The sequence below is a fragment of the Asterias amurensis genome, chromosome 6 (genome assembly GCF_032118995.1).
Source record: "Asterias amurensis chromosome 6, ASM3211899v1".
NCBI classification, from domain to species: domain Eukaryota; kingdom Metazoa; phylum Echinodermata; class Asteroidea; order Forcipulatida; family Asteriidae; genus Asterias; species Asterias amurensis.
In genome coordinates this window covers 16,811,742-16,832,017 of record NC_092653.1, presented here as the reverse complement: position 1 = coordinate 16,832,017, position 20,276 = coordinate 16,811,742, and the positions used below count along the sequence as shown (strand labels likewise).

Here is a 20,276-nt window from a genome sequence, read left to right as displayed (position 1 = left end):
TATAGTCTTTGACAATTCCCAATAGTGTCAAGTGTCTTTAATCCCCAATGAATAGAGTAAGTATATTGTGGCTAATGTTGCCAGCTGGGTATATGTATAAACTTAAAAGTCAATGTCAAATACTTCCTTTAAAGACGGACACCATGCATGCTGGACACCAGTCTTCTTACTTGTTGTATCTCAACACATGCACAAAATAACAAACCTGCGAAAATTTGAGCTCAGTGGTCGTCGAACTTGCAAGATAGCAATTGAAGAAGTTCTGAGGTCTCGAAATCAAATTAAGATATTATTTAAGTGAGAAATTACTTCTTTCTCAAGAAATATACGTTACTTCAGAGGGAGCTGTTTCTCACAATGTTTTATGCTATCAACAGGGCCGAATTTCATAGAGCTGCTGAGCACTGCTTAGAATGAAATTTCTGCCTCGATAAAACAAGATTACCAACCATATTTCCACATGATGTTCAGTATGAGCAAACAACAGCTGAAAACCAGTAACAAGCAATGTGCCAAAACGGAAATTTGGTAATGATTTTGATCAAGGAAGAATTTTTATGCTAAGCAAAAATTTTGTGCTAAACGGCTCCATGAAATTTGGCCCAGCTCTCCATCACTTATTACCAAGTAATTCTAACAAATTATTTTAAGTAATTACAAATAGTGTCCAGTGCCTTTAAGTCAAGTCAGACATGGGTTAAATAATAAACTAAATATACAAGGTTTTTGACATTTAAAGTTCGATCTTTTACAGCATCAAGAATTTGTTTTAACCCAAGGGCACAAAGACCAAGTAAATGTGTTATCTAATAATGTATGGGAACATGCTAGAAGTCAACTGTACGTGTTCTTGCACACAGTAATAAAAGCACCCAACTTAAAGGAACACGTTGCCTTGGATCGGTCGAGTTGGTCTTTGAAAAGCGTTTGTAACCGTTTGTTATAAAATGCATATGATTAGAAAGATATTTCAAAAGTAGAATATAATGATCCACACAAGTATCACTCGAAATTGCGTGGTTTTCCTTTTACCTCGTCGACAAACACGGTCGGCCATTTATGGGCGTCAAATTGTTGACTCCCATAAAATGGCCGACGTACCGTGTTAGTTCGCAAAGTAAAAGGAAAACCATGCAATTTCGAGGCAAATGTGTGTGGATCATTGTATTCTACTTTTAATACATCTTTCTACCCATATGCATTTTATAACAAACGGTTAAAAACGTTTTATAGACCAACTCGTCCGATCCAAGGCAACGTGTTCCTTTAATAAACTACTGTTAGCTGAGGTCTCGAATTCAAGCATTTGAAAGCACACAACATATGTGCGACAAGGGTGGGGTTTTTTCTTCCATTATTATCTCGCAACTTCAACGACTAATTGAGTTCAAATGTTCACTTTATGCATATTTTGAGACTCACAAAATGAGAATACTGGTCTTTGACAATTACCAAAGGTATCCTGTGCTTTTAAGCAAACGTGCTGGCACTAGACTAGCATGTTACATTTCGAGTGAAGCCTATGATAGCTCAGTGTTCAGTTCAGCCAAACTCGACACGCTAAACACCAATAGAAACCAGCGGCATATATCTTCACCACACGAAGACATGAGTACAATGTTATAAGGGTGTTAGCATTGAGAGTTGCCACACAAAAAAATCAAAGTAAATATTTGTCCTTCGCGAACTGTGTCCTAGTTGTTTGGCATGTTATTGGAAAAAAAGTCATTGTTTGTGAGGTCAATAAACTTTTTCAAGTTCGAAGTCTGTTCCAGATATCATAAAACACCCCTATTTTGTCAATAAATAATATATAAAAATTGCTCGGGGTACTACTTAGTCTTTGCCCAAGACGTTGGTGTTTGATATTGGGTTCCAGTTAAAGGGGGCGCGCTTAAGCGATTTACAACTGAGCATATTACACTAATATCGAGCACTAACGTCTTGGGCAAAGACCAGGTGCTACTCAGAAGCCATTCAACCTGTAACTGCCCGGCATACTCTGAAATTAGTATTAAATAAAAAGGCACTAAACCACAACCTCCAATGATCGCAGTTGTCTATTTCAATTATAGGTGGGGTTTGCGAGCACCATATGTAAATCTATTAAAAACATTATTGGTTCTGGAAAGAACCGGTGGTTGAAAACTAAACAATTCGACAAGTATAAAAATTATGCACTTTCGATCAGTATTTACACGGGTATACCGCAAACCTCGCCTACTTCCACCATGCAAAGTTTCAAGTCCATACAGTTGTATATCATTATCAATGCCTGCTAAACCTGACATTTAAATTGGTACAAGTTCAAGGCCTAAATAAAGTGAGCTAATATTTGACAGTGAGCCAAATAACTTTTTCCCGAAACTTCTAAAAAAAGAAAAGGCATTGAATCTGGACAAAGCCTTTCACCGAATACTAATTCAATCTGCGGGTTGGGACACGGGGAATCCCTATTGGTGTGCCCTTTGACCCCAACACGTTGTCGTCGTGTTAAAGGCAAAGTTATACATTCGGTTTTTGAAACCGTTTGGTTTTTTAATCCTATAATTGTAGATGTACAAAACTAACATGAGAAAAGGTCAGTTCATATAGTCGCATTTTTTAGATATCGCCGTGTAATGTTGTCTATGCAGGAATAATAACCCCTTATAGGAATACACGATCTGGGAAGAGTTACCGCAGTAACGATTCTCATATTCAGATTTGGGGCTTGCAAACTTATGTCTTTTCACACAACCACATTACCTCGAAGTGAAAACTTGTTTCTCAAAATGTTGTATACTGTATCAAAAGCTGATGTGGGCTTCTATCCAATGTATTGCCATTAATTTTATTAAAGAGTTACTAAACGTATACCATTTTAAAGACACTAGACACTATTGGTAATTACTCAAAATAATTGTTACCATAAAAAAATTACTTGTTAACGGCAACGGAGAGCTTTTGATATAGAACATTGTGAGAAACGACTCCCTCGGATGTGTAATGCTGTTTTGAGAAATATGTAATTTCTCATTCAAACAATAAAAAACTTCAGCTGAAGCCTTTTATTGTGCACCTGGAAACATACAAAGTAATGCAACACTGATGTTTTTTTCTGTCATTATTTTCGCTTAGACGACTGGTGCTAGCTCACTGAGAAACTCACCCGACTCACTGATGCGATGAGCATAATGAAGATCTCCAGAGCAGGTTTGCTTCATATACCTCTACAGAATTAACCGACACAGTCGAGTTATTTGACTTACGAGGTTAGTGACTAATGCCATGCTGCACAAGGCTGACTGCTGACGAACACTCAACTTCTGGGTCAAAGTACGCTGCAAAAGAGGTCCTACTTTTAGAGGAAAGCGGACGTCAACGAAACTCAAAACAGGCCTCGGGGTGAAAGTTCTTTCACTATTGAAAGGTGTAGTGTATGTGTGCATGGAGGTATAGGCACAAGTATGATATTATTAAAGGGAGTGAGCACTATTGGTAATTACTCAAAATAATTATTATCATAAAACCTTTCTTGATTACGAGTAATGGGGGAGGTTGATAATATAAAACATTGTGAAAAACAGCTCCCTCTGAAGTGACGTATAGTTTTCGAGAAAAAAAGTAATCATAATTTGATTTCGAGACCTCAGATTTAAAATTTGAGGTCTCGAAATCAAGCATCTGAACGCACACAACTTCGTATGACCATGGGGCGACAATTTTTTTCTTCTTTTCCTTTCATTAAAGGAACACATTGCCTTGGATCGGTCGAGTTGGTCTTTGAAAAGCATTTTTAACCGGACTCCCATAAATGGCTGACCGTGTTAGTCGACGAGGTAAATGGAAAACCGTGCAATTTCGAGGCATGCTTGTGTTGATCATTGTATTATACTTTAACAACTTCTTTCCAACCATATGCATTTTATAAAAAACGGTTACTACATTTTTTATAGACCAACTCGTCCGATCCAAGGCAACGTGTTTCTTTAATATCTCGCAATTTCGACGACCGAAACTCAAATTTTCACAGGTTTGGAATGCATATGTTGAGACACACCAACTGTGAAGACTATAGTCTTTGACAATTTCCAATAGTGTCAAGTGTCTTTAATCCCCAATGAATAGAGTAAGTATATTGTGGCTAATGTTGCCAGCTGGGTATATGTATAAACTTAAAAGTCAATGTCAAATACTTCCTTTAAAGACACTGATGGACACCATGCATGCTGGACACCAGTCTTCTTACTTGTTGTATCTCAACACATGCACAAAATAACAAACCTGCGAAAATTTGAGCTCAGTGGTCGTCGAACTTGCAAGATAGCAATTGAAGAAGTTCTGAGGTCTCGAAATCAAATTCAGATATTATTTGAGTGAGAAATTACTTCTTTCTCAAGAAATATACGTTACTTCAGAGGGAGCTGTTTCTCACAATGTTTTATGCTATCAACAGGGCCGAATTTCATAGAGCTGCTAAGCACTGCTTAGAATGAAATTTCTACCTCGATAAAACAAGATTACCAACCATATTTCTACATGATGTTCAGTATGAGCAAACAACAGCTGAAAACCAGTAACAAGCAATGTGCCAAAAATGGAAATTTTGCTGCAAATCCTGTTTTTATCAAGGAAGAATTTTCATGCTAAGCAAATTTGTGTGCTAAACGGCTCCATGAACGTTGGCCCAGCTCTCCATTACTCATTACCATGTAATTGTTTATGCTAACAATTATTTTAAGTAATTACCAATAGTGTCCAATGCCTTTAAGTCAAGTCAGACATGGGTAAAATAATAAACTAAATATACAAGGTTCTTGACATTTAAAGTTAATAATAATAATACTAATAATAAGACTTGTAATGCGCACATATCCACCCTGCTCATGGGTAAAGTTAGATCTTTTACAGCATCAAGAATTTTTGTTTAACCCAAGGGCACAAAGACCAAGTAATGTGTTGTCTAATAATGTATGGGAACATGCTAGAAGTCAACTGTACGTGTTCTTGCACACAGTAATAGCTGAGGTCTCGAATTCAAGCATTTGAAAGCACACAACATAATGTGCGACAAGGGTGGGGTTTTTTCTTCCATTATTATCTCGCAACTTCAACGACTAATTGAGTTCAAATGTTCACTTTATGCATATTTTGAGATCCACTAAGTGAGAATACTGGTCTTTCAAAATTACCAAAGGTATCCTGTGCTTTTAAGCAAACGTGCTGGCACTGGACTAGCATGTTACATTTCGAGTGAAGCCTATGATAGCTCAGTGTTCAGTTCAGCCAAACTCGACACGCTAAACACCAATAGAAACCAGCAACATATATCTTCACCACACGAAGACATGAGTACAATGTTATAAGGGTGTTAGCATTGAGAGTTGCCGCACAAAAAAATCAAAGTAAATATTTGTCCTTCGCGAACTGTGTCCTAGTTGTTTGGCATGTTATTGGAAAAAAGTCATTGTTTGTGAGGTCAATAAACTTTTTCAAGTTCGAAGTCTGTTCCAGATATCATAAAACACCCCTATTTTGTCAATGAATAGTATATAAAAATTGCTCGGGGTACTACTTAGTCTTTGCCCAAGACGTTGGTGTTCGATATTGGGTTCCAGTTAAAGGGGGCGCGCTTAAGCGATTTACAACTGAGCATACTACACTAATATCGAGCACTAACGTCTTGGGCAAAGACCAGGTGCTACTCAGAAGCCATTCAACCTGTAACTGCCCGGCATACTCTGAAATTAGTATTAAATAAAAAGGCACTAAACCACAACCTCCAATGATCGCAGTTGTCTATTTCAATTATAGGTGGGGTTTGCGAGCACCATATGTAAATCTATTAAAAACATTATTGGTTCTGGAAAGAACCGGTGGTTGAAAACTAAACGTTTCGACAAGTATATGCACTTTCGATCAGTATTTACACGGGTATACCGCAAACCTCGCCTACTTCCACCATGCAAAGTTTCAAGTCCATACAGTTGTATATCATTATCAATGCCTGCTAAACCTGACATTTAAACTGGTACAAGTTCAACGCCTAAATAAAGTGAGCTAATATTTGACAGTGAGCCAAATAACTTTTTCCCCGAACTTCTAAAAAAAGAAAAGGCATTGAATCTGGACAAAGCCTTTCACCGAATACTAATTCAATCTGCGGGTTGGGACACGGGGAATCCCTATTGATGTGCTCTTTGACCACAACACGTTGTCGTCGTGTTAAGGGCAAAGTTATACATTCGGTTTTTGAAACCGTTTGGTTTTTTAATCCTATAATTGTAGATGTACAAAACTAACATGAGAAAAGGTCAGTTCATATAGTCGCATTTTTTAGATATTGCCGTGTAATGTTGTCTATGCAGGAATAATAACCCCTTATAGGAATACACGATCTGGGAAGAGTTACCGCAGTAACGATTCTCATATTCAGATTTGGGGCTTGCAAACTTATGTCTTTTCACACAACCACATTACCTCGAAGTGAAAACTTGTTTCTCAAAATGTTGTATACTGTATCAAAAGCTGATGTGGGCTTCTATCCAATGTATTGCCATTAATTTTATTAAAGAGTTACTAAACGTATACCATTTTAAAGACACTGGACACTATTGGTAATTACTCAAAATAATTGTTACCATAAAAAAATTACTTGTTAACGGCAACGGAGAGCTTTTGATATAGAACATTGTGAGAAACGACTCCCTCGGATGTGTAATGCTGTTTTTGAAAAATATGTAATTTCTCATTCAAACAATAAAAAACTTCAGCTGAAGCCTTTTATTGTGCACCTTGAAACATACAAAGTAATACAACACTGATGTTTTTTTCTGTCATTATTTTCTTGCAACTTCGATGACCAATTGAGTCCAAATTTTCACAGGTTTGTTATTTTATGCATATGTTGAGATACACCAAGTGAAAATCTTATCGTGTCCATACCTTTACGTATTATGAAGGTGAATTAATATTCATAGTAATTACGAGTAGAAATAAACAACATATACTTTAAGTACATGTTGGTCTGTGACCACCATGTACACGTACACATCTTTGCTCTTTGTCGAACCGAAACCCTCATCAAAAACGCGGATACCTCGCATAATATGACATGTGCTTGGAACAACAGCCTTGTTAAAATCGGCCATTGTGGGGATTATTCCGCAATAGTAAAACACGTGCTTAATTAAAGTGGTTCTCAATTTCTCGTTATATGGGTTCCTTTGTTTTGGAAAGTAGGGCAGCAACAAGGTCATTGTGTCATTGTTGTTGACAAATAGTAGAATGGTAATTAAAAGACAATTCTTTAATTAGTAACCACTATTATTGTACTGCACATCATGCCGTGAAGTCCAAATCCATGTCTCCATTTTGAGCGTGAGTAAACTTCACACGGACAACACAGATTCTCTTTGGGAATAATGAGGTAGGCCTACTTGAAAGCCCATGCCGTCGATTTCACCAAACTCTTACTAAATTAGGATTTATCTTAGGACTTAGGACGGGTTCCATATTCATATGCAGACGTCAAGACGCATTGAATCCACCCAAGTTTGGACGAGTTATTCGTCCTAACTAGAGATAGAATTGATCCTAGCGTTTCGTGAAATCGTCTGCAGAAATTGCCGCCAAAATAAAGTCATATTATGGAGCTTCGATGTAACTTGATTTTAGCAACAATTGCCTGCGTGACGTTGCTGAGTTTAGTCAATGGAATTGCTGCGAGGAGGTTTACACGCCGGAAATGGTTCCAAAAGGTAAAGGTAAAGGTTTCGGTTTCAGTTATGGATTCGATTTCTATTAACATCATAATCAAATCATCTGTTTTCCTGTAAATAGAAATTTATCTGTCATCCAGACAGTTTCGTTTTGAGGTGAGTGGAAGCGATAGGTGGTTCTCTGGAGTGAATAGTGTGAGAGCATGCTTGCCATGTGAAGAACACGGAGGTTTTCTTAAAGGCTCGGGGTCGATTTCACAAAGAGTTAGGACTAGTCCTTACTTAGGACTAGTCTTAGGAGATATACAAATTGCATGGATAGTCCTAAGTTAGGACGAGTAACTGGTCCTAACTCGAGATAAGACTAGTCCTAACTCTTTGTAAAATCCACCCCTGGACACTATTGGTAATTACTCAAAATAATTGTTAGCATGCAATACTTACTTGGTAACAAGCAATGGGGAGCTGTTGATAGTATTGTGAGAAACAGCTCCCTCTGAAGTATTGTAGTTTATGAGAAAAAGGTAAATTCTCACTCAATTAATAATAAACTAATTCAGCTGAAGCCTTATTCTATGCTTCTGAAAACACACAAAGTAAAGCAAAGGGTGTTTTTTTCTTTCATTTTTCTCTTGCAAATTCGATGACCAATTGTGCCCAAATTTTCACAGGTTTGTTATTTTAGGCATATGTCGGGATAGGCCTACACCAAGTGAGAATATTGGTCTTCGACAATAACCAAACGTGCCCAATGCCTTTAAGGTGGAAGCGATGGGTGGTTCCCTGAAGTGAGTATCGTCTGCTCAGAACTTTAAGGGTCCATTGTGTAATTTGTTTGGATTTCGCAAAACTGCTTTTGCATATTTAGGAGCTCCTGGTAAATGGGGTTTATGGGTCAAGAGTGGTCTTCAAAGAATTTGTTTAGCGAAAAGAAACATTCGTTTTCCAGGTAAAACATTCATTTTGTTATTTGATATAGTTTTGTCAAATACGATTGACAACAAATAATTAATAAAACGAAATAATAATTATTAATTAAAAATTCAATTTTATCGTGTACGTGCACTAACTTATCTTGTACGTAGGGCCTACACGAAAATGATCGTGTATGTAATATATTTGTGGACGAACGAAAGAAAACAAGTTGATTCAACAATCAATTCTGTGTCCAGAGGTTTTATTAACAAAACTGCATATTGTACAAGAGTTACGAAAATGACATATGGAAGGTGTAGGAAATGTTGATGGCATCACGCTGGAGAACCAACTGCCCTGAACGAACAAAGGCGGAAAGCTAGGTAAAGCGAATCAATCACAGGATAACCCGTAAACGAGTTAGAGTACAGCTGAAGGAATTTGTAATCCTATACTATACGTAAAATACAACACAACAATGTTATATAACCTCACTGTATTAATTTGTTCCCCTCTTCCTTTGGTTAAAAAAATCCTGATCATTAAAGACTGTCACTCGCACGATGGGCAGGTCATTCAGCGGCAGGGGAGGACGGGGCACTGAGCGTTTCCACGGGTCTAAAATAAGCAGTGCCAGGTTCCAGCGGGTAAGGAAAGAATACGCCAGTTCGCACAAGGCCAGGTCAAGCCACGCCCGTTCACACGGGGACGTGAATCCAGATGCCCGTTCTAACCGTGAGTATAAACGCGCCTTATTAGTGCTATAAGCCCTAACCCCAATCCTATATATGCTATGAAAAACTGCAAAAAGCATGCCAAATTTCTGTAGACCTTTAACATGCCACCACCATCATAGTCATGATCCCATTTGGTTCGGCTTCAGGCTCCGCGCTCTCGTCTGAAGCCCTGAGCACGCAGACAAATCTGGAGCTGAAGCGGTGGTTTCGAAAAAGGGGCCTATGACACCTGCAGTAGACCTTTATCATGCTGCCTCCATCTTGGTCATGTTCCTTGTATCAAATAACAGTAGTGAATGATAATACTCATTGTACAAAAAGGAACCAGACTATTGTTCATTCCAGCCTCGGTTTGGGTTACATTGATCTGAATGGGAGAGAAAAACCAAGACGGCCGCACCATGATAGAAGGTCTATATGAAGCCGATGTGAGGCAGAGTCCGCCCCAAAAAATGTTCCCATAAGGCACTGCGGCTGATTTCACGAAACGCTGGGATTAATCCTAACTCGAGTTAGGACGGGTAACCCGTCCTAACTAAGGATGGGTACAATTCGTCCTACGTATTTGGATACGGAACTGAACCCGTCCTAAGTCCTTAGATTAATCCTAGGTTAGGAAGAGTTTGGTGAAATCGACGGCTGGACACGTTCGGTAAAATACTCAATATGAAAACTTCATTAGTAACGAGCAAAGGAGAGCTAAAACATTGTGAGCACCGACTCCCTCTGAAGTAACGTAGTTCTTGAGAAAGTGGTATTTTTTCACTGAATTTGAATTCTAAGAAAGGCATTAAGGCTGAAGCCTGTTTCAGGCATGCTAAAAGCACACCAATTTGTGCAACATGGCGTTTAAACCTTTTTCTTTCAATATTCTCTTGCAGCTTCGATAACAAGTTAAGCAAAAGTTTCAACCGACTTGTTAATGCATATGTTGAGATACACCAAGTGAGATTAATGGTCTTTTTGACAATTACAAAAGGTGCCCCGGGTGGATTTCACAAAGGTAGTCCTAACTTAGGACTAGTCCTAGGCAATGCTACGAGATAGGACTGGTCCTAAGTTAGGACCAGTAACTCATCCTAACTTAGGACTGGTCCTATCTCTTAGCATTGCCTATAGGACTAGTCCTAAGTTAGGACTACCTTTGTGAAATCCACCCCTCTTTCAGCACATCCCTCTCCTCAGTACAGAGGTACCCCATAAACAGTTGGTGACACTGCTCTAGAAATGGGTTCAAATCCCATTCGAGTAACATGCCTGTGGCTTTTTTTACAGAGCTCGGGAAAGTATATACATCGGTGTATGTGGGTAAAACCAAAATTAATATTTTTTATCCCCATGCAAAATTCCATCTATTATATTCCACAAACAGAAACCTATAATAAAGAAGCCATACATTTCACTAACGCAAAGGAGGTACAATGGAGATGGAGGAATGCAATGGTAAAAACACACCTCAATGCTTGCCCTTTTTTGCAACAAAACCAGTCATCCAATGTCTTCTTTCTCACAGGAGATTGCCTGTGGGATCGCAAGGTCTTAATGTAGGTCGGGTTCATCTTTTTTGGCCAATAAAAAGGACTCTGCCACCAAAACAGAGCTACAACAATTTTGCCAGATGCAATGTCAATTTTGATATCAAAACAGAGTGTGTTAAAACGACACACATCCAGGCACCCCACTGATAACAAAACAACTTGCTGATTGCACGCTGGGCTTCGATGGTCGACTCACAGCAATGGAGAGCCGTTGATAGTTAGTATAAAACATTATGAGAAACGGCTCCCTCTGAAAAACGTAGATTTTGAAAAAAGAGGTACATGTAAATTTTAACTCAAATAATAAAATATTTCAGCTGAACCCTTTTTATTATGCTTCTGAAAGCACACAAACAAATTCAACAATGATGTTTTTCCTGTATTATTCTGTTGCAAATTCGATGACCAATTGAGCCAAAATGTTCACAGGTTTGTTGACATCCTGTTTAAAGGTCTTGAAATAAATAAAATATATCAATAAATATTTTTTTTTAACAGCGATTTCAAGCAGTCAGTTGGAAGCCAAATGTCCCAGTTACCGGTTCTTTACCTGTACGGTGTCCCATCAGTGCATCAGTAAATCATGGCGTTGCGATGGCTTCAATGACTGCGGGGATGGGTCTGACGAGTTCCAGTGTAAGTATGAGTGGCAGTCAAGTTGGCTCGGTGGTTTCTGACCCTGCGTTTCACCTTTCATGAATGTGGATTTCAATTCGAAGTAAAGTGCTTATGTTAAAAGCTATCAGTTTTTATGAACAAAAAACTTGAATCTGAAAAGCATTGCTACAGTAACGCTTCTCAGATCGTGTCCGACGAGTTCCAGTGTATAGGCATATTAGTGGCAGGCAGGTTGGCAGGGGTTTCTGACCCTGCGTTTCACCTTTCATGAATGTGGATTTCACTTCGAAGTAAAGTTGTTGTGTTAATAAAAGAGTTCAGTTTTTATGAACAAAAAACTTGAATCTGAAAACGTTACTGCAGAGACGCTTCTCAAGATTGTGTATTCTTATGAGCAGTGCTATAGTCAAGACCGGCACACACAAGACAACACCAAGACCGAGACCCTAAAAAGTGATGCGGTCTCCCCCACCAAGACCGGTCTCGAGACCTAGTAAAGCCCGGTTCATACTTCCTGCGAATGCGAATGCGAAGCGAATTTGACGTAAACTTGATGTCATAACCCTCCTTTCGCAGCGATATTCGCAAGTGAGTTGAGCAAAGTTGAACTGCTGCGAATTATTCGTTGCGAATTTGTGACGTCAACATTCGCTTCGCATTCGCATTCGCAGGAAGTATGAACCGGGCTTGAGTTATTCTTCGTGGACATTATTCGATTCGGATTTTTGGCGATATCTCGAAAACGCGACCACCTTTTGAAATGGAAATTTCACAGTTATTTTTGAAAAACAAGTCGAACATTAATATTTTGAAAACAATCGAACGGTTCCAAAAAACAAAGGTATGCTTTTCTCTTAAGGGAACGGCAACTAACAAGAAATACCGGGGCCCGGATTTTTCAAAAAAGAAGAGGATGAGGGCCTTTTTATTTATTATAATGGGTTTTTTTCCAAGATGGCCGCTTAATTTTCAAACAGGCCCCAAATTCTCCAGTTTTAACCCACCGCAAACTGATTTTATATATTATATATTTATTGCATGTGGACCCGTGTTAACAGGGTCGGATTATTACACTAAAGAGATTTGCTGGTAGGAATTCACTTTTTTATTCTTTTCTTTTTTTGACAAAAAATTGGGGGGAAAAAATGCGGCCCCAAAACAGGATGCAGGCGGGGACATTCAATTGGTATTTTATTTTATTTGGTCTGTCATCTGAATTTTCTCGTTAACTATCGCTGATTGTTTTACCTTTCTCTCTACAGGTAGCCATTGTCACTCTCATGAGTTTGAATGTGATAACGATGGTTGCATTCTTGGTTGGCATCGGTGCGACGGGTATAATGACTGCGGAGACGAAAGTGACGAAAATTTCGTACAGTGTAAGTAGATTTTGGGGGGTTTTGGAATGACTTTTCTTTAGATCTTACAAATCTCGCGCGTTTTCGAACATAGTCCAGCGACTTTGTTTCCTTTGCGCGTTTAAAGCACGTGGAACCAAAGTGGTCCTAAAAATAGTCGAATATTTTGCATCTCGCTTTGGCCACCAGTGTCGGTAATGAATGTGCACGCGTGCAATGCTATCATTGGCCGAGAGTCGTGTGCAGCGCGTGCACGCGTGCACTTTCCACGTTGTTTGTCATACAAAATGGCGGTCAATGACGTCATGTGCAAAACATCTACAGAAGTTAACTTTCTTGCAGAGCTTTTATTTTTGCTTAAAATGCACGACCCAAGTTTTGCTTGAAAATAAAAGAACTAAAGAGGAAAAAAAGAGAGAAAACCAGCAAGCTCATGATGAGGAAAAGTTAGGATTTAAAACTTTGCTCGGTGGAAGTATAGCTAAGAGAAATTGCGATAACTTGTGAAAATTTATTTTTAAGTAGTGTTGGTTCTGAAAAGCATACTGATCGAAAAGTTAAGTCTTTTCAGAACCAACACTACTTAAAGACAGTGGACACTATTGGTAATTGTCAAAGACTAGTTTTCACAGTTGGTGTATCTCGACATATGCATAAAATAACAAACCTGTGAAAATTTGAGCTCAATCAGCAGTCGTCGAATTTGCGAGATAATAATGAAAGAAAAACACCCTTGTCACACAAAGTTGTGTGCTTTCTGATGCTTGATTCGAGACCTCAAGTTTTAAACTTGAGGTCTCAAGATCAAATTCGTGGAAAATAACTTCTTTCTCAAAAAACTACGTCACTTCAGAGGGAGCTGTTTCTCACAATGTTTTATACCACCCATCTCTTCCCATTACTCGTAATCAAGAAAGGTTTTATGATGATAAATATTTTAAGTAATTACCACAAGTGTCCACTGCATTTAAAGCAGGTGTTCACATGGTGTTACCACAAACCTCTCTGTACAAGAAGAGTATGATGGGCTTTACCCATCCACCAACCAAAGCTGAAACTCCAAAACTAGTTGACACATTTTTGTACAAGATTGTTTATAGAAGTTGTTTTCATATTTCAGGTGGCCAATGTGACTCTGAGTACGAGTTTGCCTGCAAGACCAATGGAAGATGTATACCACGTGACTGGGCATGCGATGGTTACGTTGACTGCCTGGATCGGAGTGATGAATTATATTGTAAAAAAAAGAAACAATGATTTTCTTTTTGTTTGGAATTTAATTGACTTCTTTTTCAAAGTAAAACAAAGTTTCAAGATTTTTTCACAAAGCTATTCGTTTCAAGGCTGAATTTCAAACAGGCAATTTCTTCCGACTGGACCTTTTCAGTTTAACCTTTGCATGCTTGGAACTCCTTGTGTGGTGCATGTTTCCCTCCATCCTTTAATCTAGACTGTTTTAAAAGGTATACTAATCCCACGTTCAGCTTCCCTGATAGTAGGGGGGCCAATGTACATATTTCGGATCCTGTTGAAATTTCATTTTAATTTATGGAGACCATTGTAAATGCATTCTTATGAGTCTTAAAAAAATGATGTTGCAATTTTTTTCTATTGACCTTTAGGGTCCTTGACATGAGGTCAAAGGTCATCGGTCATCTTTGCTTTTTTAAATTTTTTTTACAAGATTTACCACTACCAATGAAATAGTACATACATTTACAATGTATGTACTATTTCATAGTTTTTTAGTTTGTGGAGTTTTTTAGTTTGTAAATATTAGTTTGTGGAGCACAAACCTGCTAAACACAGGAAAATGTTGCTTAGTCAACACAGGACCAGCCACCATTACATAAAGTTAGCATTGCTGCGTCTGGTGCACCACTCTTTTTGTGCTTAACAAAGAAATTTGTCAGCAGTTTTTTCTGCTAAAAAGCTGTTTGTCCCATGCCCTTGGTACGAGATTCTGTCCTCCGGAGATTCCGTTCCCCCATACGGCGAACTTTGTACAAACTCCTTCTTGTTGTATCGCCCTCTTGTGAATCATCCTCTTTCAACTCATGCTAAGTTTCCCATTTTTGGGCAGGTCCGGAGGGTAGATTTCCATGTGATCCTTTTCGAAACCACGGCTTCGGTTTTCGGTTCGACTTCTCGTCTGAAGCCCTGAGCACGTACGCAAAGCACGTGCAATTGTCAAAACAACCGCGGGGCCAGGCTAGCCTGAGACGAATCTGTGGCCGGAGCGGTGGTTTCGAAAAGGGCCTACAACACCTGCACCAATGTTTTAATGGTCTTCTTCCCTTGTCCCATTAGGCACTAACGGCGAGTACGACGGGATCTATGACGGTGGAAGTACTGACAGCGCAGAGATTGAGGGCGCTCCGCAGACAACTACTGTGCCTACCACAACTCAAACAGAAGTCACCACAACTACAACTGCACCGACTACTCCAGGTTTGCACAAGTGTTCATTAACGAATAAACAGATACATAAGTAGCAAATGGATGCAGCTTTTTCATTTTGTTCTACAACAAAAAAAGTGCGAATAATTACTTGGAAGTTTGCCCCTAAAAACAAATCTGACAAGAAAATGAGGCAAACATCCTCTTGCTCATCAATTAGTCAGTTTTCCTTGTGGTTTATTAATTGATATAAATATATATATATTTTTTAGTATCCTGTGAGTGGTCTCCTTGGGATGCGTGGACCCAATGCACACCGAATATCTGCTACGCAGAGCGGAGACATCGCACGCGTTCCTGCCCGTGCGGAAGCGGGAACTGTGATAAAGGTTATGACGGGGCGTTTAACTCCGATGTCCAGTACAAGATGTGCCCGCTGCAGAACTGTCCATCACTTGCAAGTGAGTACTAATGACAGATCAGAGCGGCGGTCAAGTTCACCGGACCCTAAACTGGTCCCCTGTCTATCCGCAAGGATAAAGACAGCTTGCTTTTCATCAACATGTGTAATAAGGTGACCGTGTAATGCACAGTTATGGTGGCCCTGCAGGGACATCGCACATCGCAAATATCTTTGGAAATATTTGCGATGTCGCAAATATCTTTGCAAATATCTTTGCAAATATTTGCGATGTCGCAAATACACAGTACATGTATACAGCATGAAATGTTGGACCCCAAAACAAGCACTTTTTATCTTGGTTTTTTTTCAGCTTCTGGATGCGGCACTCACACCACGATGGGTTCCTTTTCAGCGGCTCGGATCGTGGGTGGTGAGGCGGCCGATCCCGGGGAGTGGCCCTGGCAGGCACAGCTCCGTGTTCGGGATGGTGACGGGGAATTCCAATTTGCTTGCGGAGGATCTTTGGTTGACTGGAGGTTTGTGGTGTCAGCGGCTCACTGCTTCCTTGGGTTGGTTTCATTTTTTTCAAATTGTTTCAAAGCTCTAAATATTAACAGCGGGTTTACTCAGTTGTTTCTGTCCCTGCCTTTTACCTCTGTGGGCCCCGGTTTGAGCCCGGACCGGAGCCTTGCACGGGGATTGGGTTTTTCAGTCCCTCTGACTGCGTGGTTTTCCCTTTCCTCCTACGTCTTAAGCCGGCATGAACTTTTTTCAAGGTCTTCTCTACAACAACAGTTGGGGTGATGTTTCCAATTGTATGCTTGCTTTGCTGACTATAATAGTTCAGGTTTAGATTCAGAGTCAGATTCAGATTCAGAAATTAAATTAATTTTTAGTATGCCTACTCTTCAAGGCAAATTATACCTTCTGTTTGGGAACCGTTTTTTAGTTTTAAATCTCATACAATGCCTAGATAAAACTAACCAGTGAAAGTTTAATTTTGGTTTCAATTTGTGTGACAAAGGTTTAAATACAAGTTGGGCATCATTATTTTGCGATGTTTTAAAGATGTCCTCCCCCTACCACCTTTCACCCAACCTCAGGACGAGCAACCCTTTAGACTGGAAGGTCGTCCTGGGTCGCCATCAGCAGCATGCAGGAGGTACAGAGTTTGACGTCACCAGTATCATTCTCCATGACGACTACAATAGCGGCACCTCTGAGAACGATCTGGCCGTGCTGGTGCTGAGCGAACCCGCGCAGTTAACAAGGACCGTGAACCTTGTGTGCCTTCCGCCATCCGGGGACGAGGAAGGACCGGGGATCAAGAGCTTCGGGAACGAGTCCAATTGTTTCATCACTGGATGGGGACATACGGCTTGTGAGTGTGAAACCTTTTAAAATATTTTCCCCTTCATGCAGTTTATGAGATAAAATTCAAAATAAGGCGGGAACCCGAATTGTACTTCTGAACAGAAAAATTCAACTAGATCTCTATTTTATATTTATAGCCAGGATAGGGGCTATAACAAAGGAGTAGCATCAACGCTACAATGGGTTATATTAAGGGTTAACACACTATTTTTAACATAACTATAAATATAAATATGAATAGTAAACTTGCGGGTACAACCATTAGTAAAATCTTTTTTGAATGAGTGGTGGTTCTGAAAAGAGCCGGTTCGGTTGCTGTACCCGCAAGTTTACTATTCATATTTATATTAGTTACTCTTATTCTCCACACCATGCAAAGCTTCAAACACCATTAAGTGATTAGCTGAATAATGGGTGACATCACTTAGCCCGTTGCTGAAGGAACCCAGTGTTGGCGACTCAATAACTTGCTTGGGCAATAATATTTAAACATGTTTAGTCAACATTCTGACATATCAGCCAGCCTCCTGTGTGAATGATACCCATGCCTACACTCTTACGGACTGTGAAGTGGGGGTAAGTTTCAGCCCGGGAGTGAGTGGCTACGTCCCCCTGGTGATGATTTGCGTTGACAGCCCAAATCAGTTAAAATGTAGCCCTAAAGTGGCCGTCCGTTGCATTGTGATATTAGGTGATCTCTAATGATGTTGTTGTTTGCTTTATGGTACAATCAACCAAATGTTTTGCTGGTTTTGTAGACCAAGGCTTCACCGCCAGTACGCTGCAAGAAGCTAACGTGCCTCTCATACCGCACGATGAATGCTCAAAAGATGAAGTCTATGGCGACATGGTGTTGCCTTCAATGCAGTGTGCTGGGTACTTAGAAGGTGGGGTCGACTCATGTCAGGTAAATGCTTTTGAACAAAATGTTTCTTGACGTGACGCACTTCAGATTACGTGGACATTTTGCTCCGAATTTTCAGCTATATCTGAAAAATCTACCACCTTTAAAAATGAAATTTTCACATTATTAGTTTGTTTGTGTGTATTCTATACATTTATATAAAGGAATAATACAATCGAACGAATCCCAAAACAATACTTTGTCTTTAACGTATATGATTACGTCGTGGCCAAGCGGTAGTTCATCAAACCAAAGCTGTGGTGTTGTCGGCAGCACAGTGTGGGTTCAAATTCTCGATCATGACATTTGTGCTTTTGAGCAAGGCACTTTATACCATTATTGCTCGGTAAAAAGTTATGAAGGTGGTGCATTCTGCTCCGCCAGACAGACTCCAAGTGGATGATACCCATTACATGCCTACATCATTATGGAATGTAAAGGGTGGGTGGGGGTAACCTTGTTTCAGCCCCGTGGCAATGTGCCCCAGATGGTGCAAGTCCCTCACCTTAATATGGCCGTCCTGCTTTGTAAATTGGGCGATATCTTATAAAATATAATTTGTAAAATAAAATTATGAACTACACAAAATCAAGAATTTGTCAGTTGGCTGGGTGATAATAGTCTAGCCATAGTGAAATCAGCGCTGTAGTTTTGTATCTTATTCTTGTCTTATAGGATTTGAGGCATTGCATGGTGAGGTATCCCGAACCTCCAATTATCTACTCCGCGGCCGGCAGTAGAATAAAGCAAGACAGTTCTCAAAGAACAAACTCTACCTGGCAAGTAGATACACACCAAATAATATACATATTCTTGTCTTCTTTCTTGTTTCCTTTTCACCAATAGGGTGATTCTGGTGGGCCATTAGCTTGCACAGCGACCGACTCCCCTGCTGGAGTGGCTCGGTATTACCTAGTTGGGGCGACGAGTTGGGGTGTATCATGTGCCGGAGTGAACCGCCCAGGGGTCTACACCCGAATTGCTCCATATGTTCGGTGGATCCAGGAGACCATGGCTAACAACTAATCGCATAAACTTTTCATTTATTTTTTTGCCCAATGTTTTTGGTAAAGTTTGCAAAATTCCGGTCAAAATTCGCAAACATGTATATATACACATTGTATAATAATTATTAAAGGCCGTGGACACTATTGGTAATTACTCAAAATAATTATTTAATAGCATAAAACCTTTCTTGGTGACGAGCAATGGGGAGAGGTTGATGGTATAAAACGTTGTGAGAAACGGCTCCCTCTGAAGTGCCATAGTTTTCGAGAAAAAAGTAATTTTCCACGAATTTGATTTCGAGACCTCAGATTTAGAACTTGAGGTCTCGAAATCAACCATCGAAATAAACGCACACAACTTCGTGGGACAAGGGTGTTTTTTCTTTCATTATTATCTCGCAACTTCGATGACCGATTGAGCTCAAATTTTCACAGGTTTGTTGTTTTATGCATATGTTGAGATACACCAACTGTGAAGGCTAGTCTTTGACAATTACCAATAGTGTCCACTGCCTTTAAGGCATATTAGTTTTAGAATCAAATGCTTAACTTTCTCAAAAAATAATAGGATTTTGTTCATCCAAAATAAATTTATTTTGTTCCCTCGAACTATATTCGTTCATTTCACCATTATTGCGAGGGGAACAGGTTCAACTTTAAATGTTTTTTGGGGACCGAAATACCAAAATAATGTCTTTCCCGAATTGTTTCCCTTTGTGGGAGTGGGAAATGTTTGGGTGTTTGTTTTTGTTGTAATTTTTTTTTCTTTAATAGTTCCTACAATAAGAATGAATAGTAGACTTGCGGGTTCAACCCATGTGATAATTCTCTATTTATCTGACCGTGGAAAGTTTATTTAATGTAAATTTCTGAATTGTTAGGGTGAGAACATATTATTATTTTTGACATGCTGAGTTGGTGATTTAATAGCGTTTACAATGCAAGGTTCTCTGGAAGTCTAAAGTTTTGCCAATCATCAAAAATACACTCCAGTTCAGGACATGTAAATAACGTAGGGCATAAAAAGGTAAAGAGTTTAAGAAAATATATGTATATATCTCAAGACAGGCACTGGACACTACTGGTAAATACTTAAAAAGCAATTAGGGAAAAAATTACGTTGGTGACGAACAATGTTGAGTTGATAATACAAAAAAACATTGTGAGAAACGACTCCCTATGAAGTAACATAGACTTGTGGACAAGTCGTTTATGGTCCCACGCGCAGCGCGCAGTAGTCGCGCAACCAGCAGTTCGCGCGGAGAGCACCGCTGCAACTCGACTATCTCACCGCGTGGGACCATAAACGACTTGTCCAC

General features: G+C 39.5%; 1 protein-coding gene across 1 annotated transcript; it reads left to right on the top strand.

Annotated features, from left to right (window-relative positions):
- The first annotated feature begins 7,630 nt into the window (after positions 1–7,630).
- LOC139938810 (uncharacterized) lies at positions 7,631–20,080 on the top strand. Its single transcript, XM_071934448.1, has 11 exons — positions 7,631–7,742; positions 9,167–9,353; positions 11,392–11,529; positions 12,774–12,890; positions 13,990–14,106; positions 15,180–15,320; positions 15,542–15,730; positions 16,043–16,241; positions 16,776–17,053; positions 17,805–17,953; positions 18,797–20,080. The coding sequence occupies exons 1-11, from the start codon at positions 7,632–7,634 to the stop codon at positions 18,974–18,976; spliced, it is 1,806 nt and encodes a 601-aa protein (XP_071790549.1). The 5' UTR covers position 7,631; the 3' UTR covers positions 18,977–20,080.
- Positions 20,081–20,276: the final 196 nt, after the last annotated feature.

What these genes read in the sequence shown, in the direction of transcription:
- LOC139938810 (XM_071934448.1), top strand. Translation starts at nt 7,632, where the DNA reads ATGGAGCTTCGATGTAACTTGATTTTAGCAACAATTGCCTGCGTGACG. An exon ending in AACTGCACCGACTACTCCAG is followed by an intron (nt 15,321 to 15,541) that starts GTTTGCACAAGT and finishes TATATTTTTTAG; the next exon opens with TATCCTGTGAGTGGTCTCCT. An exon ending in GTGGGGTCGACTCATGTCAG is followed by an intron (nt 17,954 to 18,796) that starts GTAAATGCTTTT and finishes TTTCACCAATAG; the next exon opens with GGTGATTCTGGTGGGCCATT.